Here is a 26,825-nt window from a genome sequence, read left to right on the forward strand (position 1 = left end):
TCGAGGTGTAACTCAGGAAGGCCTAGTGAATCCCGACTCGGATGGTGTCGCGAGACCCTTTTGCAGGCGGCGAGGAGTAGGTAGGCCGAGTTGAGGAAGTGCCCCTCACCCGCCACCCCAAGCCCACCTGTGCCTGGGGGCTCCCCGTCTCGGGGTGGGGGCTCTTGGGACCCCCCATCTCTCGGGTCATTTCCACCACTAAACGCCCTTTTTGGGCACCGGACCCCACAGTCTTGTCCCGCGGCTCCTCCCGAGGCCGACGCCCCGCGCCCGCTCCCCCCAGAGCCGGCGCGGCTGGAATGTTCTCTCCTCCTCCCAGGGCCGCTTCCTGTCACCGACTCCGGCCCACTGAGGAGCGGAGGGGGAAGGGTGTCGAGGGCCACGTGGGGCGGCGGAGCCGGGTGACCCGGGATCACCACCGGCCGCAGCCTCGCCCCCTGCACTGCGGGGGCTCCGGCGCCCCCCGCTCCGCGGCCGCCTCTCCCCCTGTCGCCGGCCGGGGTTGTGTAACCCGGTGGCGGCGCGCGGCCCCGGGCGGGTCCCTGGGGTGAGGGGCGGGGGCGGTTGGGGTGAGGGGCGCGGGCGGTTGGGGTGAGGGCGGGGCGGTTGGGGTGAGCGGCGGGGGCGGTTGGGGTGAGCGGCGGGGGCGGTTGGGGTGAGCGGCGGGGGCGGTTGGGGTGAGGGGCGGGCGGTTGGGGTGAGCGGCGGGGGCGGTTGGGGTGAGCGGCGGGGGCGGTTGGGGTGAGCGGCGCGGGCGGTTGGGGTGAGGGCGGGGGCGGTTGGGGTGGGGGAGGGAAGAGGCCAGGACGGAGCGGGCCTGCGCAGGGCCCAGCGCGCCAGCGGCCTTGTTTCCCGCTCCCGGGTGCGGCGGGGGGCGCGGGCAGTCGGGGCGGGGAGCCGGCCTCGAAGCGGAGCTGAGGGGGAAGGAGGCCGCGGGCGGCGGCCGTGGCTCTCCTAGGGGCAGGAGGCCTGGGGGGTGCGGCGGGGGGATTCATTTTGGGTAGAGGCGGTGCCTGAGGCCAGGTGGGGTACCCAGCGGGAACCCAGCTCCCCAGTCAAGAGTTTCTCTGCCGCAGGAACCTCTTCTCGTGCCAGGTTCGCTCACGACTCCGCCTCTGAGGCTTTCACTTGGGCCTTTTCCTTCTAGCACCTCATTTTCTACAAAAAAAAAAAAAAAAAATCCAAAAACCTGTTCCATTCCCCTCCCCACCCAGCACTTACCTTCTGAGCTTGGGTAGTGTCTTTGAGGTGAGGGATTTTAAAAAATGTTAGGATGGGGAAGAGTGCGAGCTTTTTGACCCCTCTTTCTTGTCCTTAAGGGTGAACCCAAGTGGCTCATCCATGAGGTTAGATTACTAGGATGAGGCTTCTCTCCATGTTAAAAAGAAAGGTATTTTCCGTATTTTAAAATCGATATTGATCCCCAAACTAATCTTAACAAACGAGAAATTGAGGGTAAAAGTCATGTAAGAAAGTATTTCACGAGAAGTGAGCTTAAAAGTTTATAACCCACGGAGATTGTAAAAAATAAGGGCTCTTTATAAATCAAAGAGAAATGAAGCGTAAGAAAGCGTATCTTAAACCCAGCGTATCAAATTTGATAGAAGGAATTGTTGAGAGCTGGAGAAAAACTAAGTGCTTTTTTATTGCAGATTGTAACTTGAAGACTAAAATTAGAATGTTAGATTTTCCATTTTGGGACTTTGTAGGGACCTGATAGTATGCAATAGAAGTGAACACATACACACGAGTTAGGTGTTTAATCCTAAAGATTTGGAACAGTTTTAAAACAGGGACTATATAATTAGATTTTTTAGCATTAGATCTTGTTCAAAAGATGAGAAAATACTACCATATTATGGCTGCATAAGGCAATATTGGTGTTGAGATTGAAAAATTGTATCTCATCGGTCAGGTTAATATACTCTTGCCGGACTTCTGTCTACATAAAGAAGCAACCCCTGAACCATTCAAGGTGGTATTCCTCCAAATATCTTGGAAGGGGTGGATAAAGGGGAGGAAACTGGAATTAGCAGTTTTGACAGAATGTAAACAATTTGGGGCGAGTGTATGGTTTGGTCACAGTACTGTTGCTTTGCCATGCATAATGGTAATAACCAAGAAAACATAACAGTGTTTTTGAAATTTATCTGTAACATGTTGAGGTAGGCTTTGGTAATCCATTACTCACAAACCTAAAGAGGAACAGTTTTTATCCAGAAGAGGGCGCAAGAGAAGGCCAAATGTGTTGAGTAATTTTTTTGTAATTGAAAAGCTGGATTTATCAGGACTCAAGTTTTGCTGAGTCTTTTAGAAGTAGGGTTAGTATAAGCAGCCCTAAATAATAAAAGCGCTAGGAGTCCTTTAATAAATTTATTCTATAATGTTTACATTTTTCTTAAATACTATTTAAAAAGAAAATTTCTTTCTGGCATACTTCATACATATCAACAAGGTTGTCATGAGAAAAACTTCATGTAGTTAAACGAGATTTTCTTTCTTTTTTTTTTTTATTAAAACTTGCGTGTGGGAGCACAGTGGCTTCTAAGCCGTTTTTTCATTGTTTGGTGATTTCCAATATCTGAGTCACTACATACTAGTAATCTTAGGAAGAATTATTCTAGTTAGCTTTGGTTCAGCTCAGTTTGGAGATTGGATTTTTTGCTATTTCAGATGGCTCATCTTTAACTGAAATCTGAAAAGTTGTGACTAATGGGCGCAAGGATATAAACCTTTGTTTAACCTGTTAGCATGTTAAATGATATAGGTAGGTCTTGTATTCCCTCCAGAGTTAGGTAAGGAGATAAAGTCATATCTGTTAAAAATGATGAGAGCCTTTATTTAGGAACTTCATGCTTTTCTTTCTTTTCTGTCTTTTTTTTTTTTGAGACGGAGTCTCGCTCTGTGGCCCAGGCTGGAGTGCAGTGGCATGATCTCGGCTCACTGCAACCTCTGCCTCCTGGGTTCAAGCGACTCTCCTGTCTCAGCCTCCCGAGTAGCTGGGATTACAGGCATACGCTATCATGCCCAGCTAATTTTTTTTTTTTTTTTTTTTAAGTAGAGCTAGGACTTCACCATGTTGGCCAGACTGGTCTCAAACTCCTGACCTCAAGTGATCCACCTGCCTGGGATCCTAAAGTGCTGGGATTACAGATGTGAGCCACTGCACCTGGCATTTTTTCTGAGGAAAAAAGCTTTTAGAAAACATCCTAAGCAATAATCTCTTTCTTCCTGTTTCATAGTTAAAATTGTGCCACCAAAATTTTGATTTGATTGGCTGTCATAGGTTTTCCAGCAGCCAAAAAAATGTTTAAAAATGTAACCCTGTGGAATCTAAACTCTTAAGAGTTCTAAGAAATCTAAGAGGCCGCCGGTGTGGTGGGTCTCACCTGTAATCCCAGCACTTTGGGAGGCCCAGGCGGGCAGATCACTTGCGGTCAAGAGTTGGAAACCAGCCAGGCCAACATGGCGAAACTGGGGATCATGGTGCATGCCTGTAATTCCAGCTACTCGGGAGGCTGAGTCAGGAGAATCTGGGAGGCGGAGGTTGTGGTGAGCTGATATCACATCATTGCACTTCAGCCTGGGCCACAGAGCGAGAGTCTGTCTCAAAAAAAAGAAAAAAATTACTCTTATAAGATGTATTCTCTCGTGGTACAAGTTTTGTGCCAGTCTGTTTTAGGAATGATTATGCCTTGAGTATGTTTTCTTGGGTTACTTTAATACAGTAGAAGAAAATGCCTTTATTTGTTCAGTTTTAGTATTTGTACCTTTTTTTCTAATGTGGAATGAGTAAGTCCTGTTGTGAATCTAATAGACTTCTACATTAAGTTATTTTGGAACGATGGTTCTCAGACTTATAAAAATAGCAGTATTCCTATTAGACTCCTCATTTCTGCTGCCTTAAATGTGTGTGGAGTGTCCTTCTATTGTGTATCTCTCTTTTTTCTTTTTCTTTTTTTGTTTTGAAGCGGAATTTTGCTTTTGTTGCCCAGGCTGGGGTGCAATGGCCCAGTCTGGGCTCACTGCAACCTCCGCCTCCCGGATTCAAGCCATTCTCCTGCCTCAGCCTCCCAGGTAGCTGGGATTACAGGCATGCACCACCATGCCTGGCCAGTTTTGTATTTTTAGTAGAGACGGGGTTTCACCATGTTGGTCAGGCTGGTCTCGAACATATGTTCTCCTTCCTTGGCTTTTTTGTCTTTGCCTTTTTGTTTTGTTTTGTGTTTTTTTTTTTCTTTGAAACGGAGTCTCACTCTCTTGCCAGGCTGGAGTGCAGTGGCATAATCCCGGCTCACTGCAACCTCCGCCTCCCAGGTTCAAGTGATTCTCCTGCCTCAGCCTCCTGAGTAGCTGAGATTACAGGCGCGCACCACCACACCCGGCTAATTTTTTGTATTTTTAGTAGAGATGAGGTTTCACTGTGTTAGCCAGGATGGTCTCGATCTCCTGACCTCGTGATCCTCCTGCCTCAGCCTCCTAAAGTGCTGGGATTACAGGCATGAGCCACTACGCCCGGCCCCTCCTCCCCATACTTCTTTAGACTGCTCAGATATGAAATCACTTCAGAAACCTACCCAAATATTTATTATGATCCTGCATGTTTGCCATTTCACAATCAATGACATTTCGAGGCCACATTGACTATAAATAATCACATCTGTCTTTGGAAAAGCCACATTCTGTTTCACACTAATTTTTTTTTTTTTTTGTCCTTGCAAAGTTGGCTTTCTGGATGGAGAGAATGATGTGTCTGGCAATAGGGATCTGTACGTTTCCTATTTCAAGAGCACACGAAGTATTGACATCCGAAATGAAAACACAAAAGGAAAAGCTTAAACTTGCCACGTAGAAAGTTCTTCAAGCTTGAATAGTGTTTTCATAACCATAGTGGGTTTTTTTAGGATTATAATAGTTTTTTTTAAATGCTTTATATACTTAACAAATGTAATCAAATCATTGCAAATTCTTCTATGGAAGATTTAGGCGCTGGCAGCAATAATTACATAAATTATAATGTCAACTGTGACAAACTTTCTATGTGTCTAGAGCTAGACTATAAAATAGAAGTGTGCCATCATGGCTACAAATGGTTAAGAATATAGATTCTAGGCTGGGCACGGTGGCTCACTCCTGTAATCCCAGCACTTTGGGGGGCCAAGGAGGGTGGATCACCTGAGGTCAGGAGTTCCAAGACCAGCTTGAGCAACATGGTGAAACCCTGTCTCTACTAAAAATACAAAATTTGGCCAGGTGCGGTGGCTCACGCCTCTAATCCCAGCACTTTGGGAAGCCGAGGCAGGCGGATCACCTGAGATCAGGAGTTCGAGACCAGCCTGACCAACATGGTGAAACCCCATCTCTACTAAAAATACAAAACTAGCCGGGCGTGGTGGTGCATCTCTGTAATCCCAGCTACTCAGGAGGCTGAGGCAGGAGAATCACTTGAACCCGGGGGCAGAGGTTGCAGTGAGCTGAGATCGTGCTATTGCACTCCAACCTGGGCAACAAGGATGAAACTCCATTTCAAAAAGATAGATAGATAGATAGATAGATAGATAGATAGATAGATAGATAGATAGATTCTAGAGTCAGAATGCCCGGGTTTGAGTCCTGGTTCCACCAGTCATCAGCCAGGTAATCAGGATCAGGTTATTTAGCCATTTTTAATCTTTTTTTCTTTTCGTGCCTCATTTTCCTCACCTATAAAATGGGTATGTTAAAAATAGCACTGGCTGGGCGCAGTGGCTCACGCCTATAATCCCAGCACTTTGGGAGGCCGAGGCGGGTGGATCACAAGGTCAGGAGTTCAAGACCAGCTTGGCCAAGATGGTGAAACCCCATCTCTATTAAAAATACAAAACTTAGCCAGGTGTGGTGGCAGGTGCCTGTAATCCTAGCTACTTGGGAGGCTGAAGCAGAGAACTGCTTGAACCTGGGAGGTGGAGGTTGCAGTGAGCCAAGATCACGCCACTGCACTTCAGCCTGGGTGACAGAGCGAGACTCTGTCTCAAAAAAAAGAAAAAGCACCTACCTCATAGATTGCTGTATGAATGATAGATAGATATAAAATAATTAGAACAGTGCCTGGAGTATAGCAAGAACTCAATCATGGTTGCTGTTACTATTTAGAAAAAAACAATTGTGGTGAGATTGCTCTTTTTAAGCTAGTGGCTATTAGGTATCATTGATGTTATATTTTAATTTTATTTATTTATTTATTTTTTTGAGACGGAGTCTCGCTGTCGCCCAGGCTGGAGTGCAGTGGCGCGATCTTGGCTCACTGCAAGCTCCGCCTCCCGGGTTCACGCCATTCTCCTGCCTCAGCCTCCGGAGTAGCTGGGACTACAGGTGCCCGCCACCGCGCCCGGCTAATTTTTTGTATTTTTAGTAGAGACGGGGTTTCACCGTGGTCTCGATCTCCTGACCTCGTTATCCACCCTCCTTGGCCTCCCAAAGTGCTGGGATTACAGGCGTGAGCCACTGCGCCTGGCCGCCATGTTATATTTTTAAAAGTATGAAATGACCTTTCTACTTCATTTACAGAGTTGAAACTGTGGGACAACCAGACAGAAGAGACAGCATAGGAGTGTGTGCAGAAAAACAGGATGGATATGACTCTCTGCAGCGGAATCAAGCTGTGTGCATTACTACAAATGGTAAGAGATAAATAACTGTCATTCTCTTGGATATATATTAATTATTTTAGTAATATATGAATCTGTTCCAGTTTCATACATTTATAGTAGGAGATGAGAAAATTTAGGTATTTTCTTTCTTTTTTTTTTTTTTTATTATGAAGTCTCACTCCATCACCGAGGCTGGAGTACAGTGGCATGATCATAGCTCGCTGCAGCCTCAAATTCTTGGGCCCAAGCCATCCTCCCACCTCAGCCTCCTGAGTAGCCGGGACTACAGGTGCATGCCACCGTGACTGGCTAATTTTTTTTATTTTTAATTTTTTGTAAAGATAATTGGTTGCCCAGGTGGGTCTTGACTCTTGGTTTCCAGCAATCCTCCCACCTTGGCCTCCCAAAGTGCTGGGATTACAGGCGTGAGCCACCGTGGCTGGCTGAAAGTTTTGGTCTTAGTGACATAATTTATGTGACTACCATGTACCAGGCATTGTTCTAAACTCTTTACAAATAATAAATCCTTCAGTCTACATCCCTAGTGCTCTTTAAAAATCACTAGCCAGAGGCCAGGCGCGGTGGATCACGCCTCTAATCCCAGCACTTTGGGAGGCCGAGGCAGGCAAATCACGAGGTCAGGAGTTCAAGACCAGCCTGGCCAACATAGTGAAATCCCATCTCTACTAAAAACACAAAAAATAGCTGGGTGTGGTGGTGGGCGCCTGCAATCCTAGCTACTTGGGAGGCTGAGATAGGAAAATCGCTTGAATCCGGGAGGTGGAGGTTGCAGTGAGCCGAGATCATGCCACTGCACACCAGCCCAGGTGACAGTGTGAGACTCCGTCTCAAAAAACAAAAAAAAAAATTCACTAGCAAGACATGTTAATCTTTTGTGTTGTTGGCTGGGCACGGTGGCTCATGCCTATAATCCTAGCACTTTGGGAGACCAAGGTGGGTGGATCACTTAAGGTCAGGAATTCAAGACCAGACTGACCAACATGGTGAAACACAGTCTCTCCCAAAAACAAAAACAGAAACAAAAAAAACACCAACATAGAATTAGCCGGGTGTGGTGGTGGGTGTCTGTAGTCCCAGCTACTTGGGAGGCTGAGGCAGGAGAATCGCTTGAACCGGGGAGGTGGAGGTTGCCATGAGCCGAGATCCTTCCAGCCTGGGGGACAGAGCAAGACTCTGTCTCAAAATAAATAAATAAAATTAAATTTAAAAATTGACCTTTCTGTGCCACTTCTATGCATTAATGTATGAGCCATATTAGATGCTAAGTAAGTCTTTAAAGAATAAATGAGGCTCTGTAATCTTAACTACCCATATAGCAACTATGATCCTTCCCCTACAAGGCCTGACAGAAGAATCTACTCCCCAAATAAGAAGAGAAATAGGTATAATTTAGACAACCCACTCAGTAGAAAATCTTAGTTGGATTAATAAAGAAAGGAGCTAAGATTTATTAGTCCCATTACATTCTAGGTACTTCAGGCAATTCATAAATTTATGTGTCAAAATATAAAAAACTTCTATTCTGATACCTGTATAACTTCACTTTTTCTCTGGAGTAGCAAGTAGCAAGTCTACCAAAGGGATAGATGCTTATTTAGGGAGAGAAGGAAGATGTAAATGACTGCAGTTTTGACCTATAAGCACTGGGAGAATCCTTGAAGCAGGATATTAGTCTTACACGACTTCCCATTCCTAGTGCTTGGGAAAAGTGCTAGCACAGATATTCAATAGATGAACAGAAGAATGGCCACTAGTGATAGCACACTAGAAGAGCAGGTAGAAGCTATTTGGGTTATGAAAAACGATGGCAGGCCAGGCGCAGTGGCCCATGCCTGTAATCCCAGCACTTTGGGAGGTCGAGGCGGGCAGATGACGAGGTCAGGAGATCGAGACCATCCTGGCCAACATGCTGAAACCACGTCTCTACTAAAAATACAAAAATTACCTGGGCCAAGCTCACACCTGTAATCCCAGCACTTTGGGAGGCAGAGGCGGGCGGATCACTTGAGGTCAGGAGTTTTGAGAACAGCCTGACCAACACGGAGAAACCCTGTCTCAACTAAAAATACAAAATTGGCCGGGCATGGTGGCGGGCACCTGTAATCCCAGCTACTTGGGAGGCTGAAGCAGGAGAATTGCTTGAACCCGGGAGGCGGAGGTTGCAGTGAGCTGAGATCATGCCACTGCACACCAGCCTGGGCAACAAAAGCAAAACTCCCATCTCTTAAAAAAAAAAAAAATTAGCTGGGCATGGTGGTGCGTGCCTGTAATCCCAGCTACTCGGGAAGCTGAGGCAGGAGAATCACTTGAACCAGGGAGTTGGAGGTTGCACTGAACCGAAATCGCACCACTGCACTCCACTCCAGCCTGGCAACGGAGCGAGACCCTGTCTCAAGAAAAAAAAAAAAAGAGCCAGGCGCGGTGGCTCACACCTATAATCCCAGCACTTTGGGAGGCCAAGGTGGGCAGATCATGTCAGGAGATTGAGACCATCCTGGCTAACACGGTGAAACCCCGTCTCTACTAAAAATACAAAAAAAAAAAAAATTAGCTGAGCGTGGTGGCGGTTGCCTGTAGTCCCAGCTACTCGGGAGGCTGAGGCAGGAGAACGGCGTGAACCCGGGAAGCGGAGCTTGCAGTGAGCCGACATCCCGCCCCTGCAGTCCAACCTGGGCGACAGAGTGAGACTCCGTCTCAAAAAAAAAAAAAAAGGAAAAGAAGGAAAAGGATGTAAGGCATGTCATGTCTTTCTCAGAGAGACTAGGGTAGTAGAAGTGGTTGAATTGAAAAGTTTCCATTTTTTTAATAAATGCTTAGTACTTATTGGAGAAGTAGGGTAGTATTATATTAAGCCAAATGTAAACCCATGTAGGTTGTCCTAACATAAACTGGAAAAAGGTAATTTCTTGTGCCCGATGGTCAGAATCATTGCCAGACTTCTCCGGGGGAGGCTGGCTGGAGAATGAAGGGAATGAATGAAGTGTCAGGTATTTATGTCGTATATGTAGAAAGGACTACATGTAAATTCTTGGCAACTTAATTTTAGTACTTTTCTTTCTTTTTTTTTTGAGACGGAGTCTTGCTGTCACCTAGGTTGGAGTGCAATGGTGGGATCTTGGCTCATTGCAACCTCCACCTCCCGGGCTCAAGCGATTCTCCTGCCTCAGCCTCCTGAGCAGCTGGGATTACAGGTGCCCACCAGCATGCCTGGCTAATTTTTGTATTTTTAGTAGAGACGGGGTTTCACTGTGTTGGCCAGGCTGGTCTTGAACTCCTGACCTCAAGTGATCTGCCCGCCTCGGCCTCCCAAAGTGCTGGGGTTACAGGCATGAGCCACTACGCCCGGCCCTTAGATGTGTCTTGTGCTTTGCATGCAAGTGTGTGTTAGTAATGGACTTCTTTTGTAAAATAATTTTATTATACTAGAAAAGTGTGTGCGTATATATATATATATATATTATTGTGTGTGTGTGTGTACATATATATATACTTTTTTTTTCTTTTTCTGGACAGCGTCTCCTCTCAGGCTGGAGTGCAGTGGTGCGATTCCAACTCATGGCAACCTCCACCTCCTGGGTCAAGTGATTCTCCTGCTTCAGCCTCCTGAGTAGCTGGGGTTACAGGCACCTGCCACCACACCCAGCTAATTTTTGTATTTTTAGTAGAGAGGGGGTTTCACCATGTTGGCCGGCTGGTCTTGAACTCCTAAACTCAGGTGTTCCACCCACCTTGGCTCCCCAAGATGCTGGGATTACAGGCGTGAGCCACCACCTCAGACCAAGTATATTCTTTTGATTTTAAAAATTGAAATCAAATTAAAACCCAAACCACAATGAGATGCCACTTCACATTCACTAGCATGGCTGTAATTGTTTAAAAAATAAAAATAAAAATAAAAAATGTTGGGGAGGATTTGGAGAGATTGGAACCATTATATATCGTTAGCGGAAAGTAAAACGCTGTAACACTGTGGAAAATACTTTGGCAGTTACTCAAAAAGTTAAACTTAGAGCTACTGTATGACCCAGTAATTCTATTCATACATACATAGTCAAAAGAATTGCAAACAAATGGTCATGCAGAAACGCATACACGTATGTATACAGCAGCATTATTCTCAATGACCAAAAGGTGGAAACAACCTACATGTGCATTAATTGATGAATGGATAACGCAAATGTCATTGATCTATAGAACAGATATATTATTCAGCCTTGAAGGAAATTCTGACGCATGTTACAACATGGAGAACCCTTGAGGGTATTATGCTAAGTGAAATAAACCAGTCACCAAAGGACAAATACTGTGTGATTCCACTCATATGAGGTACTTAGTTAGAGTGGTCAGATTCATAAAGACAGAAAGTAGAAGGGCGGTTACTGTGGGCTGGGAGAAGGAGAGAATGGGGAGCTAGTGTTTAATAGGTACAGAGTTTCAATTTGGGAAGATGAAAAAGTTCTGGAGATTTGTTGTACAACAGTGTGAGTATACTTAACACTACAGGATTGTACACTTAAAAGTGGTTAGAGACAGTCAGGTGTGGTAGCTCATGCTGGTAATACCAGCACTTTGGCAGGCCGAGGTGGGAGGATCACTTGAGTCCAGGAGTTCGAGACCAGCCTGGGCAACATAGCGAAATCCTGTCTCTACAAACAATGCAAAAATTAGCCCGATTTGGTGTGTGCCTGTGGTCCCAGTTACTTGTGAGACTGAGGTGGGAGGATCACCTGAGCCCGGGGAGGTTGAGGTTGCAGTGAGTCATGATCACATCACTGCACTCCAGCCAGGAAGACAGAGTGAGACCCTGTCTCAAAAAAAAGGTGGGAGCTAACATGGTGAAACCCTGTCTCTACGAAAAATACAAAAAAAAAATTAGCTGGGTGTGGTGGCGGGCAACTGTAGTCCCAGCTACTCGGGAGGCTGAGGCAGGAGAATGGCGTGAACCCAGGAGGTGGAGCTTGCAGGGAGCCAAGGTCACACCACTGCACTCCAGCCTGGGCGACTGAGCAAGACTCGGTCTCAAAAAAAAAAAAAAATGTGGGGAGAGGGGACAGTGGTTAGAGTGTAAATCTTATGTTATTCCTACTTTACCTCAATTTTTAAAAATTGTTTGAAGCCATACACAAAAGTCTTATTTAGTGAAATCATGTACTGTATGATTTCATTTATATGAAATGTCCCAAATGGGCAAATTCATAGGAAGTAACTAAATACTTGCCAGGAAATAGGAGAGGAAATGGGGAGTAGGGCCAGTGATTCTGGGACTTCTTTCTGGGGTGCTGAAAATGTTCTGGAATTAAATAGTGGTGATGGCTGTACAGCCTTGTGAATACTATACTAAAACCCACTAAATTCTGCACTTATTTAAAAGGGTGAATTTATGGTGTATAAATTATATCTCAATAAAAATTAATAACAAGGGGTGGTATGAGGAATTGGGAAAATATATACACATATATATACACACACACATATATATATATACACATATATATGTACCTTAACTCTAATCAGTTCCCTTTGTCCTTTCTGCAACAAAGTTATAACCAACTGATAGTATAAGGTGTCTAGTCCAGATATCTTTCTCTCTCTCTCTCTCTCTATGTGTGTGTGTGTGTGTGTGTATGTATCTGTATCTTTCCAGAAAAATATGCAAAATGGCTTGGTGAATTTTCTTTTTGATTTTAACACTTAACTTCTTTTGGCCAGTCTTGGTGACTCACACCTGTAATCCCAGCACTTTGGGAGCTGAGGTGTGTGGATCACTGTAACCCAGGAATTCAAGACAGCCTGGGCAGCGTATCAAGACCCCTTCTTTACAAAAAATACAAAAATTAGCCACGCTTGGTGGCACATGCCTGTAGTTCCAACCACTTGAGAAGCTGAGGCAGGAGGATCGCTTGCGCCTGGGAGGCAGAGGTTGCACTGAGCCAAGATTGCACCACTGCACTCCAGCCTGGGTGACAGAGCCAAACCTTGCTTCAAAAAAAAAATCTAGCCTGACAGTGGCTTATGCCTTTAATCCCAACACTTTGGGAGGCCTTTATGGCAGGAGGATGCCTTGAGCCCGGGAGTTTGAGGCTGCAGTGGGCTATGATTATGCCATTGCACTCCAGCTTGGGAGACAGAAAGAGACCTTGTCACAAAAAGAAATTTTTTTTTCTTTGCTTTCTTCCTTTTTTTTTTTTTTTTTTGGACAGGGCCTCATCTTTCAACCTGTCACCCAGGTTGGGGTGTAACAGCTCAACCTCAGCTCACTGCAACCTCCACCTCCCAGGTTCAAGTGATACTCCCACCTCAGCCTACCAAGTAGCTAGGACTACAAGTGCACACCACCACGCCTGGCTCATGTTTTTTGTGTATTTTTTGTACACATTGGGGGGTTTGTCATGTTGACCTTTTTTTTTGTAGAGATGGGGGTTTTGTCATGTTGCCCAACTCCTGGCTCAAGCGATCCACCCACCTCAGCCTCCCAAAGTGCTGGGATTACAGTTGGGAGCCATTGCGCCTGGCCAATTTTTTCCTTTTACTGTGTCTGTGGTTCCACAACTTCCTTTTTGCCCATTCTCTATGGACTTTCTACTTCATTTGGACTCTGCTTAGATTGGCCTAGTTTTCTCTTTAGTCAAATCTTCAGGAACCAATTAATTACCATTAAAAATGATTTAACAAGCTATTTTTATTGTTAAAAAATCCTCGTTTTGAGGAACACAACCACAAAGTAATCGTTGATTTAAGTAAAAAAAAAAAATACTTAATAATAAAATTTTAAAAACGTGGCTCCAGGCCATCCAGATGCCTTAACTTGGGCTCAGGGGTCTCACACTGATGAGTCTTCTTCATGTTTCTTTGATGCCCTTTTGTGGGCAAGAATCTATTTTGGGAGAAAACAGAATTAAGGTTATCTATCACAACAACCACTATCTCCAAATGCGTATTCATTCCTTTTATTCATTTTAAGTCTCATCTACCTGATGAGATAACTTATTTGAAGACAGGAATTGTATGCTGTTTAACAGTGCTTTGATTCTTCCACAGTTCAGTCATCCTTGCTACCTTGCAGGGGACTGGTTCTAGGATACCGCCCCACACCATACCAGAATCTGTGGATGCTCAATCCCTTACATATAATGGTGCAGTATTTGCATATAACCAAACACACACCTCCCATATACTTTATTTACTTAGAGACAGGATCACCCTTTGTCACTCAGGCTGGAGTGCAGTGTCACAATCACAGCTCACTGCAGCCTCAACCTCCTGGGCTCCAGTGATCTGCCCACCTCAGCCTCTTGAGTAGCTGGGACTACAGGTGTATACCACTACACCTGGCTGATTTTTCTATTTTTATTTTTATTAAAGACAAAGTCTCACTATGCTGCTCAGGTTGTTCTCCCAAAGTGTTGGGATTACAAGTGTGAGTCACCGTGCCTGGTCCCATGTACTTTAGGTCATCACTAATAAAATGTATAGATATTGTATAACAGGCAACAGTTGTTATACTGTACTATTTGTATTTTTATTGTTTCTTTTTTCAAATATTCAGCCTCATCTAGTTGAATCTGAAGATGTGGACTTGCTGATGAAGAGGGCTGACTGTATCTAACTTCGGGTCTTGCATGCAGCTGGCACTTACTGCATTTTATTGACTGTTTTAGCTAACATTCAACGGACAATTCCTAATTTAAAAAACTCTTAAAAGTATGAAAAAAAAAAGAAACCTGCTCTAAAGTGGCAGGAAAACCAGCCTGGGCAACATAGCGAGATCTTGTCTCTAGAACAAAAGTTTTAAAATTCTCTGCCTGTCTGTAGTCCCAGCCACTCTGGAAGCTGAGGCAGGAGGATCCCTTAAGCCCAGGAGTTTGAGGTTACAGTGAGCTAGATCACACCATTGCTCTCCAGTCTGGGTGACAACAAAGCCCTGAGGAAGAAAAAAAAAAGAAAGGAAAGGAAGGAAAGAGTGTAAGTATTGAAAAGGAAGAGACAAAACTATCATTATTTGCATATAAAATAATAAATGTTAGCCAAAGAAGACTAAGAGAATCAACTAAGATTTTACTGGAAGTGATATGAGAATTCAGTATGGTGGCTAGATACAAAATCAAGAGAGCAGCACACAAACCTCAAATACTTTTCAGATGTGCCACCAATAACTAACTAGAAAATGGAAGAAAGATCCCATTTACAATGGCAATACAAATGTCTGAAGTATTTAGGAACAAAAATACAAATATCTGTTATCTAACAAAAGACGTGTGAGATCTATATGATGAAAACCCTAAAACTCTTCTGAAAGACATTAACAAGAAATGAATACATGACATGAAATACGGTGTTCCTAGAATGTCGTACAGATGTCAATTCTCAAATTAATCTACAAATTTAAGGTAATCCTATTCAAATCCCAAGATAGTTTTCAGTGGTGGCTGTTTTTGAGACCGGGTCTCACTCTGTTCCCCAGGCTGGAGTGCAGCGGCCTGATCTTGGCTCACTGCATGCTCCACCTCCCAGGTTCACGCCATTCTCCTGCCTCAGCCTCACAAGTAGCTGTCACTACACGAGCCTGCCACCACACCCAGCTAATTTTTTTGTATTTTTAGTAGAGACAGGCTTTCACTGTGTTAGCCAGGATGGTCTCGATCTCCTGACCTCGTGATCTGCCCGCCTTGGCCTCCCAAAGTGCTGGGATTACAGGCGTGAGCCACTGCACCTGGTCTATTCAGGGAAGGTTTCAAGCAGAAAGATGAACTGAGTTGGCTTTGGAGAGATTCACAGGACTCCCACAGGCAGAGTGAAATAAGGGAATTTTAGATGGACAAAGGCACAGACAAGAGCAGAAATGGGGATGGTGTGACTGGAGTATGGTGAGGGGCTGCTCTGGCTGGAATGGAGGGCTACCACAATAATGGAAATAGTAAATGAGGCAAATAAGGTTGGATTAGGAGCATAGCATCAAGGTTGCCACCTTATTAAGTCACTCTTCCAATATGCTAGCACTGGCCTGTTGGGAAAAGTAATATATCATGTAGTCAAACAAAAGGCAAAAAGAGGCAAGCTCCAGGAATGGGCACTGTAAACAGGACTCGCCCCAGAGTAGCCAGATGCAGGCTTTAGATATGTTGATGCAGGTTGAGCATCTCTAATCTGAGGGGGAATGTCTCATATGGTGTCCAAGAAATGGTGACACGTCTCACAGAGGGTCTAAGCTCAGGAGGGCTGGAGTATGAGACATTCCCCCTCCCCCATGAATTTAAAGATATGGCCAAAAATTTTTTTAAAAAATGGCTACCGTGTAGTGCTTTAACTGGACCTATTTAGACAACGCCTTACACACTGGAGAAGGACGATACTATGTGAATCTAATAAGTCCACAAGACAATACTTCTCTCTTTTGCTGCCTTCTTCCTCTCCAGGGTGATGACAACTCCGTGAGGGTGGAGATTATATGTCTCTCATCATTTAAGCAACAAGGAAATAAATTAGTGGCAGAGTAAGGGGTGACTCGGTGAGTACAACCAATTGTTGACATAGTTTTGGGTGGGAGAAAGTTTGCCATTATGTCAACTTAACTTCTTAAAATAGTCTAGTGGAATTAACTTGGTTTCATTTCACAGAGATCTCCTGGAAGCGAGGATCCTTTAAAAATCCTGGAATATACATTGCAGTAAAAGAACAAAGCATACCTCAGCCTTAAACGACAGAAGAAGAATGTCAAGTGGGAAAGTGACATTGGTTTTCAGTTTGTGGGTTCTGAATCCACACAAAGACAGGATTGTATTCTGAAAACCTGAATTAATTATTGTCCTTACCTCAATCAGACAAATCATTATAATCCAAAGTGTTAGTATTACAGTCACAGATATTGCCAAGATGACTTCGTTGTTATGGCCGTATCGTGGAACTTCTTTCATGAGCTTAAAAAAAAAAAAAAGAAAAAAGAAAGAACAATTAAAAAAAGAGAGAGAGAGAATGGAAGCTAACTTTTCAAAACCCCAGTATTCCAGTTGAGTAGCTTACAGGTTCTTTTGTTCTTTTTTATTTTTTTTGAGACAGGATCTCACCCTGTCACCCAGGCGGGAGTACAGTGGTGCGATCACAGTTCACTACAGACTTGACCTCCCTGGGCTCAGGTGATCCTCCCACCTCAGCCTCCCAAGTAGCTGGGACTACAGGCATGTGTCACCACACCCAGCTAATTTTTGTATTTTTTGTGAAGACAGGGTTTCACTATATTGGCCAAGCTGGCCTCAAACTCCTGACCTCAAGTGATCCACCCACCTCGGCCTCCCAAAGTGCTGGGATTACAGGCGTGAGCCACCACCCCCGGGCTACAGTTCATCTTGTGCCGTAATCTATTTCACTGTCTACATGAGCAAAGTGGGAGATCACTGTCATGGCCTAAGTTACATGGCCAAGACAAGCTGTGGCCTGGGAGTCCCAGGTTCTCCTATGTGGGCACTGTCCTGGGATATGCTAAATGATCGGAAATCTGGGTCTCATGTTTCTGTGTGGTCCTCACCTCAGACGACTTCTGCTCTTTCTGTCCACTCTCAATATAGTTATCAGTTTTCCATTGGTCCGTATCCCATTCTGCCTTGGATGCCTTTGCTTCCTGCTGCTTGCTGAGAAGCTTCATCAGGAGGCCTGTTCGCAACATGAGCTTGGCACAGGTCATTTGCACATACGTTTCTGAACATTCCATTTTCAGGGTCCGGATAACATGAGACATGAACCTTCTCACATCCTCGTTGGGGATGAGGGACCGTAGCTGCTGGGTTAGCTGAATTTCAAACTGGTCACCTGGGGAGGAGAGCAATGGGTCATTGAAGCTTTTGGGCTCAGGGGACAGGTCAGTCCCCATGTTGTTGTGTTTCCATTTTGTGTCAGTTTGTGTAACAGTTGGCTCTAAGTTGAACGCAGTCCCAGCGGAAGCTGCCGCAGGAGGATGATTGTAGTTTGTGTTTTCAGAGATGGTGCCTTCTGGCATAACAGTGTTTTCCATAAAAAGTTTTCTTCAGAGGCATCTCTTGCAGCTGTGTCTTCTACATGAGTGTTTTCTATAAAACGTTCTGAAGGAGCAAATACTTCCAGAAGAGGGTTTTCTTGAGGACTCAGGTCTCCTAAGGATGAAAAAACCCCTTGTGAATTTATGAGGCTCTTCTCTGCAGACAACGGCGGCCTATTTGGGAGCATGAGTCTATTGGAATGTGCGATTGGTTTAGCAGCCTCCATATTTTTAACCCTAGCCATTGCCGTTTCTAACATTAAAATGGTGTAGGCTAAGTCTTTTGATCTGTCTCTGACCTGAGGTAGAGCTTTTGCAGGGCTAGAGGCAGAAGGCATGACCATGGAGAAGGGTTTCAGCGTAGAGGAGACTGCTGCCTTATGCTCTTGGGTGAACGAAGGCTTAGTGTAGATGGTGTTTCCCGCTACCTTCTCAGGACCCTGCACTATGTGAGGCTGTTCCAGCTCCCTTGGGGCTGGACTCTCAAGCCTTTTCTCTTTGGCAGCATTGTCCACAAGTGCCTGGGCATCCTGTTCTTTCCTAGTGCTGTGCTTTCCCACCTCTTTGTAGTGTCTTTTCTGGATGCTCCTTGGGCCTGTGAGGACTCTGTTCACTCTCTGCAGGTTTTTGCCTACACTGTGAATCTTTACCAGGCTGTTTTCCTGTGGTTCAACAGTTTCTAGTTTATTGGGGAATATTTGATGTTTAAATTTGTTACCTAGAAGGTTGGACTGTGAGGGGCTCTTTCTGTTGTTTTTCAAAATGCTCCAGAGCCTATCTCCACCTTGTACATTTGAAAAAAGCAGTTTAGCGAATGGTAATGTGGATTCTGCATCTAGATTTCCTTCTGAGAAATAAGGGAAGATGTGTCTTAGTGCACTGATATCATCACTCTTGTCATTGGTGTCTAGCTGCTCACCCCCAAAGCCTGACAACTTGATGCGCTGCTGTCTGAGGGCGCCTCCGACTCAATAGTCAGCTCAGTGCTTGTGTGCTGCTTCCGGGCTTGTAACACCTTCATGAACGCTCCTTCTAGATTCCCTACAGATGCTTCTTCAGCTGTCAGAAAAGAAGAGACTGTTTTCATCATGAAAGATCTTTGATCATCTTTCATACTCAGTCCATAGCTGTACGCCCCAGTCACACAGAGTAAGAGTCAGCAAACATTCGATTGCCATTCAGAGAGGAGAAACATACACCCAAACCTAAACCTATGAAATGGCAACAATGAAAGGAGGAAAAGACATCTTTTGAAAACATGGCCATCTACTTGGAACATTCCATAGTGTGACATAGAGTCACTCTGCTTAGGATTATTCCGTTGATCCCCAGGGGCCAATTGCCCAGTGCTCGGTCAAAGCCCAAGGTGGAAGACAAGTGCTTCCCTGATGAGCTGATGAGCTGGCCTCTCTGCAGACTGCTCCGTACCCTGTGCTGTCCTGCCTCATATGCAGAGAGAGCACAAGGCTCCCGCTCTCCTCATCCTCAGTGTGCCCGTGTTCTTGCTACCATCACAGCTGAATGCAATGAAAGGCGGTCCTCTGAGAGGAGCAGGGTGGAGATGCTAAAGTGGATGCTCCCTCCCACTGCTGATAGATCCTCATCTGCCATGTGCTCCACCCACCCACCCCATTCTCTGCTCCCACATATCATAGCCCCCATCACAAAAGATGCGACATGGAAAAAAACACTGTGTCCACCTTAGTTCTCCTCTTAAATTTGGGCAAGGATCCAGGGTGTAGGTTAAGAGATTTTTAATTTGCCAGATTGTATGCCTATGTTGTTAAATATACAGTGAATCTATGGTATGATAGCAGTTTCTGGATAAACATTACTTGAGGTCCTAAATGCAGAAGGGAAAAAGCAACTTTTGTCAGATGCCTCCTTTGCTTTCATTTCATCTCTAATATTTTGGATGGGGAATCATCCAAAGCTTCTGACTGCATGAAGGTCAAGTGTGCCAGTGTGCAGCTGGGCTTCTTTTCCAGAACTAAAAGTATTTTGGGTGGTGCTGAAGGCCAGCAGAAGTAAAGATTGCAAGAAAAGAGAAACATGGGCTTGGGGAAAACCCAGAATTGGGGACAGAAGACCTGGCACTAGGCTACAGCACTCAGCACCTGTGATCTTGTTTTTCCTCATCTGTAAAAGGAGATTAACAATGCTTTTCTGCCCACTTCTTGGGGAGAAGGGAAGAATATAATTGTTAAAAAAAAAAGTTTTGAAAAATAAGCAACACTGTCTTTATAGAAGTAGCTAAGCATTATTAATTATCCACCCCATATCACTGGTAGATACCTGTATTCAAGAAGTCACATTTTAGAAGTCATGAAGTTGGTGCTAATAAACCTAATCTACAGAAAAACTCTTGAAAGCACTTGAGCATTTGTTCTGTGAATAGAAAGGTTTGAGATTCGGAGCAAATTCAGAGTTGGATGGACTAAGAATGGAAAAGCCCTCCATTCCATTAGAAGAGCCAGGTAGCAATTTCTGGTTATGGAACCAGAAGCTCTCAGGCTTCAAATAAAACAGCATCTCTTCTACTCTTATAAAATTGTAAAAACAAAACAAAACAAACCGGATCTACATCTGCCCTAAAAGGCAGAGAGTAGTTGAGACCTCATGGATATAAAACCAGCTTATCAACTACATTGCACTATATGAAGAAATTATCACTGGGGGCAAAGCACCAAGCAGAGAGCACAGTACACAGTGGGTGGATGTTCATGTTATTCCCTAGCCTTCCCATTCCTTTCTCTTGGTCCTGTATGCATATGGAACTCTTCCATGATTAAATTTTGTAATAATAACTGAGAACCTGACTCCCAGCAAGGGAGTAGTTCAGAAGTTGAGGGAGTTTAAATCTGACTGAGTAAATTAAACAATTATATCATTAGCTTAAAATTTCATCAATAAAAAAAAAATTTAAAACAAATACTTAAAATAATGTAACAATTTATCACCAGGCAATTTGGACTCACGACAATGTACGGTGTTAATCAGACATTCAATGTTGCAATGCAGCTTGACTGTCTCGCAGACAGCCTCAATGCTATTTTTAAATTGGCAGAGGCAGCAGGCCACATGGCTAGGTAAGATCCTATAGATGAAAACACAAAACGATAAATTAGTGGTAAAGCAGTTACTTGAGTAGGTAAAGGAGGCAGCCAACGCTACCACAGGGCTGGGCAAAAAGGCGTTACGGAGGCCTGTGGACTGGACAGTTGGGTACGAACCAGAAGGCCAATGGGAAGGAGGACACAGGTGCCCAACCGAAGGGTAAGCATGGCAGTGAGAATGGTATGCCTAGAATAAAGGTGGTTGGGATTAGAATTGGGTGACACTGATCAGTAGTTTAATTCAGAGTCATCTCTTCCCGACTCAAAAGTCTCACTTTGGGCTGAAAGTACACCGAAAGAAGGTAGACTTCTAAGAAGAGTCTGAATAAGCCCCCAACTTCTGGAGGCCCTTTCTCAATTCCTGTTGGGAGTGGGAAATATTAGAAATTACTCTTGGCATTAAAAATAGCTCAGTGTAACCTGGATTGTGGGGTTAAAAAAAAATGGAGATTGCATTGGCTAAATCTGGACAATCTGAGCACTCAAAAGAATAACAACAATAAGCTACAACATAATCTATAAAAAATCCATGAGGAATGATATTAAAAAAGAGGGGGAGTTTTTCTTTAATGAAATCATGCTAGCTAATAAATGTAGAAGGAATGACAGAATTTTAAAAAGTGTCACTTTGCAACCACCAATGTAATAAAAATTCATTCAGACAAAGATTATCACTGATGGACAGTTGGGTGAAAAGACATTTGAGAACAGGATCTTCACTGATCTCAAAGTACCACCCCACAAATTTTGTATTAATTACCAAAGGGAAAAGTTATTTTTTATTTTTTTATGAGACAAGGTCTCACTCTGTCACCTAGGCTGAAGTACAGTGGCAAAATCATAGCTAACTGCAGCCTCGACCCCCTGGGCTCAAGTGACCCTCCAAATTCAGCCCCCCAGGTAGATGGGACTATAGGCTTGCACCACCATCCCAGCTAATTTTATTTTTTTTATTTTTGTTATTTTTAGTAGAGACAGTGTTTCACCTTGTTGTTCAGGCTGGTCTAAAACTGGACTCAAGTGATTTGCCCATCTCGGCCTTCCAAAGTGCTGGGATTACAAGTGTGAGCCACCGCACCCAGCAAAATAACCACAGTGGAGAGATCTGGAAGATCACCTTAAACAAGTGATCAAACTTAGCATTATGAGCCACCTGGGGTCACGGGGCAGGAAAGATACGTCACCTGTGCAGTATTCTTCCCAAAGATGCTTAACTTGAATTTCATGTGGAAACAGAGAAATCCAGATTGTGGGACAACTTACAAGACAACTATCTTTGACTCTTAAAAAATGCCAATGTCATGAAAGATCAAAAAAAGTAGAGGCATGTTTTAGATTAAAGGAAATGAAGACATGACATGCAGTGCCTGATCTCTGACTGGATTCTGTAGTATTCTTTCATCTTTCCGGCATGTTTGAATTTTTTTCAAAATATAAATTTGGGCAAAAGAGATAACCAAGATAATTGATTAATTTATTGTTATGGCTTCTTGGGGGCAGTTTCAGAGAAATAAAAACAATCTCTGTAACTGGAATAAATTCTCAAGGTTAATCTTATGCAGTATAGCATGGTCATTAAGAATACAGATTCCACAGCCAGACTAGGCTTAAATCCAAGCTCTGTGAATAATGTAAATTTGGGCAAATCGCTTAATCTCTGTTCCTTGTCCTTGTCATTTAATAGTACCTACCTCGAATGAGTTTTGAGGATTAAATGAATCTATACCTGAAAGATGTCTGGCACACACTGAGTGATCAATAAATGTTAACTACTATAATTATTACATTACAGAAGTTGTAGGGGGGCCTTTTCTGAGTCCTCTAAAAGGATGACTTTGTTAGGGCCACATTAAGACTGTGGAAACAGAAGAGTATTCAATGGATACATGAAGTCTGTGAGTTAGGGGTACAATGTATAGAGTTTTAGATTAAAACTGCATCCAATAAGTTGGCCTGATACATCTTTCAAACCTATAGAGGAATAATCACAAGTGACTAGTATTCCTTTGGGTCCAATAGAAGCCTCTGATCTTCATATAGATTGAATGTATCCAGAACCATAACCTAGCATTTTACTTATATAGCAACCTTAACTCTGACACAAAGATGTTTCTTTTGTTTTGAGGCTGAGTCTCGCTCTGTTACACAGGCTGAGTGCAGTGGTGCAATCTCGGCTCACTGCAGCCTCTGTCTCCTGGGCTCAAGTGATCCTCCCGCCTCAGCCTCCTGAGTAGCTAGAACTGCAGGTGCGTGCCACCACGCTTGGCTCATTTTTATATTTTTTGTAGAGATGGGGTTTCACCATGTTGCCCAGGCTGGTCTCAAACTCCGGAGCTCAAGCAACCCCCTCTCCCTGGCCTCCCAAAGTGCTGGGATTACAGGCATGAGCCCAAATGTCCCATTGGGACATTTTCACAATTGTCCCAATCATAACATGGCTTAAAAAATTCAGAATCCAATCAAACATCAGACATTGCATTTAGTGTTCATGATTTTTTTTTTTTTTTGTAGAAAGACCTTTAATACTTCTGTTTACAAAACTCAGGCATACATTTCAGTTTGTCCTGAACCATGCCCAAGGCTGTGTGCTCATCCCTGCCAGGGTGTCTGTGCCCTTCATGTACTGCTGACCACGAGGGTGCAGAGCAGAGCCTGGGGTCCGGAGGCTTCGCTGGGCCTCAGTGGGAGGGGAATCTTAATGTGGCCCAGCCCAGAGGACCCTCCATTTCGTCGATTTTGGATTGGGCGACAGAGGAAGCAGATGTCAGGGATGCAGACATGCTGGCCTGGGCTCACTGGGCCTTTGTTCTTGGCCCTTAGCAGCACGGCTGGGGCTGTGGTCCCGTGCGAGGTGTGTTGGGGGGTGTGTAGGTGGCTGGTGGTGGCAGCTTGTGCCAGAGTGACACAGGCTTCTGTGGGCCTGGCTGGGGGCAGTTAAAAAGCTGAAAAGGTACTTGGCTTTGTGAGGGTGAGGCTTGGGAGGCAGGGCCCTACCGGAGGCCATGTTCTCTGTCCTGCTTGCGGGGGAGGTAGAGGGGGAAGGTGGGGCAGATCCCAGCTGGCCTCTGTCTCCTGGCTGCAAGCTGACAGCAGGCCAGGGAAACAGTGAGGCCCTCTGCCCTGGCCCTGGGGAGACGGAGTGCATGTGTGAGGCTGGGGTACCGTGGCCCTGGAGTGGGGCTAGGGTTCATCGCCAGCAGCAGGCTTGTGGGGGGATTTAAAACCAGGGTCCTGTCTCTGAGCCACCCCACAGGGACAGTCGATCCAAGCCTGTTAAGGCCGTGGAACTCGAGGGTAGGCTGTGGGCTGGGCCCCCGTGGGGTCAGGACGGAGGTGGGGGCTGCCCTGGAGGAACATTAGTGTTTCTGAGAGCACCTTAGTGTTGCCCCGCCTGGGCCAGCTGGGTGAGGAGTTGGGGAGTGGGGAGGAGGCCGGTGCCATGGAGTGGGGAAGGGAGCCGTCACCATTGGGGGTCAGCGCTAGTGTAAACAAGCGTCCTCACCCACCCAGGTAAGCCTCCCACCCAAGTGTGGTTCCCTGCTGAGGGAGTACCTCAAGGGCCTGGCCCTGGGTGGCGCCGGCAGGCTTGGACACCACCCTGGCAGCAGGAGCCCATGGAAGGCAGGAGACCTGGCAGGGGGTGCCACCCAGTGTCGATGGAGGGGCTGGGCGGGGACACCAGTGAGTCACTGGGCAGAGGCACGAGCACATCCACGTAGCTGAGCAGGGAGAAGCCCGACTGGACGTCCAGCAGGCCCTGGTACCAGTTCTCGTTGATCTGGTTGATCAGCATGAAGACATGCCCTCATGGAAGCCCAGCTCCCCATCGTTCTCAGGCTGGAAGTCGTACAGCACCTTGCAGCTTGGCTGTTCTCGGGGCGGCACGCTCCTGCTAGGAGTCCAGATGGGCTTGTCGGAAGATCGGAAAGAGGATGAAGCTGCAATCTTGGGGAGTGTGGTGCAGGGGAAGCCCCTGTTGGACTGCTCAGGCTCTCCGAGGTCAAAGGGCTCCCAGGACTTGGGCTTATACTCCCGCTTGAGGTGTGAGGAAGCTTCCCGCATCTGTGCTGGAGCTTCTCTGCCAGCTCGTCCAGGATCTGCATGGCCTGCCAGTGGTAGTCCGGCTGCGCCTCCACCAGGGCCGGGAGTTGACTCACCTGCTCAGTGTCGGTCTCCAGGAGGTTGTGCATGCTGGTTTCTGCTACCTCCTTGGAGTCCTCAAGCTTCTCCAGTGCCTGGCGCAGCTCCTCATCGGGGATCTCGCCCTGCTGCTTCTTTTAGTCAAAGTCCAGGGGGCGGCCCTCCAGCTTCTGCACGTGGTGCTGGATCCCCTTCAGGTCTTTCTCACACAGGTTCTGGAGGAAGTCAATGAAGTTCTGCTTGACCTCTATGTCCAGGGAGTTCTTCACCTCTGCCGGGTGCTTCATGGACTCGCCGGCATCCAGCAGTGCGTCACTGAAGTTGGACTCGTTGCCCAGCTCCTTCTGGTGGCGGATCAGGCACTGGCTCAGGAGCCCCTCCGACTGCAGGTAGCCGGGGTTCTTCACCTGGCCCCGGATCTTGCACACCGTGTTGAGCATGGTCAGCTTAGCCTGCGAGGCTGGGTTGGGCTGCAGGTACTTGATGGTCCTTGCCAGCATTTCTGTCAATGCCTTGCCTTGCTGATGACATCTCCATCTCTTTGAAGTCATCGTCCAGCTTGGTCCCCTCAGCCCCTCCAACCTTCTCACTGACCAGCTGGCTCGCCTTGTAGAACTGCTTCTTCAGCCCTGCAACCGACATGCTGCCTCCCACCGCTGAACCTCCCTCCCGGACCGTGCCAGCGACAGGCTCCCAGGCGTGCGACCCTCTGTGTGCCTCAGGAGCCCCACCACGTGCTTGCCAGCTCTGCGCCTGCCCCGGCGCCGCCTCCAGTTCATGATTCTTAAGTCTCCTTCAATCTAGATCTGTTCGCAGGATTGTTTCAAAGTATACTGACAAACCTTTGAGACTGTAAATGACCTGAGATATACGTTATCCTTATTTGAGAATAGTAATTTTTCAATACGCATGAAAGATCGTTACACATGAGCCAAGACAAATGAGCTGGCCTACTTACTTTGTATATAAATGTGTAAACTCCTCAAGACTTCCAATAATGAACTCCAATGAAGAAATTTGTTCAATGTCTTTATGTCCTTGGTGACAAATGGTTACAGACAATCAGAGCATTTTTCCTATCCACTAATGGTCAAGAAAAAAGCAGACAGATCCTCACTATCTTAGAGAACTAAATGAGAAAGTTGTTCGATGAAGAGGACTTCATCCAGAGAGGAAGGGATCTAGCTCACAGGGAAGATGCTGCAGGAGGCTGAGGAAAGTGAGGCTAGAGCAGTAAAACAGATCTGACAACCTGGTGAAGATAAGAAAGTGACCTGACAAAAATGAACGGAGCAGAGCACTAAATGAAGGGCCCTTTCCATGCTAATCTTGCATAATGCCCTCAACCAGCCTTAGCATAACTGAGTTTCTATTTAGCTTGCCATACTGTGGGGGGTGGTGGTGGCACAATTTAAGTTGCAGTAAGTTGTGTAACAAACTCACAATAGGGCCCTGCAGAAATATATATATACATATATATACACATATACATAAATATATATATAATATATATACATATATAATATATAAAATACATATACATATATATGAATATATATAAATATATATACATATATATAAGATATATATGTATATATATGTATATGTATTTTTAGGCAGGGTCTTGCTCTGTCACCCAGGCCGGAGTGCAGTGGTGTCATCTTGGCTCACTGCAACCTCTACCTCCTGGGTTCAAGCGATACCCCCGCCTCAGCATCCCTAGTAGCGGGGACTACAGGCATGTGCCATCACACCTGGTGAAGATATATATATAGATGATAGATAGATAGATAGATAGATAGATAGATAGATAGATAGATAGACCTATATCTACAGAGAAGGCCAGGCATGATGCCTCATGCCTATAATTCCAGTACTCTGGGAGAATGAGGCAGGAGGATCACTTGAGGCCAG

The 26,825-nt window shown here is 45.4% G+C and overlaps 1 protein-coding gene and 1 pseudogene across 1 annotated transcript; both read right to left on the reverse strand.

Annotated features, from left to right (window-relative positions):
- Window positions 1-13,470: 13,470 nt before the first annotated feature.
- LOC115834276 (leucine-rich repeat-containing protein 37A3-like) lies at window positions 13,471-20,939 on the reverse strand. Its single transcript, XM_030809014.1, is given in 7 exon segments — window positions 13,471-13,524; window positions 16,460-16,564; window positions 17,170-17,657; window positions 17,660-18,598; window positions 18,601-18,714; window positions 20,634-20,752; window positions 20,830-20,939. Coding segments are annotated over 7 exon segments (1,929 nt in total).
- A 3,385-nt stretch (window positions 20,940-24,324) lies between these two features.
- LOC115834277 lies at window positions 24,325-25,567 on the reverse strand (annotated as a pseudogene).
- Window positions 25,568-26,825: the final 1,258 nt, after the last annotated feature.

The sequence above is a fragment of the Nomascus leucogenys genome, unplaced genomic scaffold (assembly GCF_006542625.1).
Source record: "Nomascus leucogenys isolate Asia unplaced genomic scaffold, Asia_NLE_v1 001386F_31580_qpd_obj, whole genome shotgun sequence".
In the NCBI taxonomy this organism is placed as follows: domain Eukaryota; kingdom Metazoa; phylum Chordata; class Mammalia; order Primates; family Hylobatidae; genus Nomascus; species Nomascus leucogenys.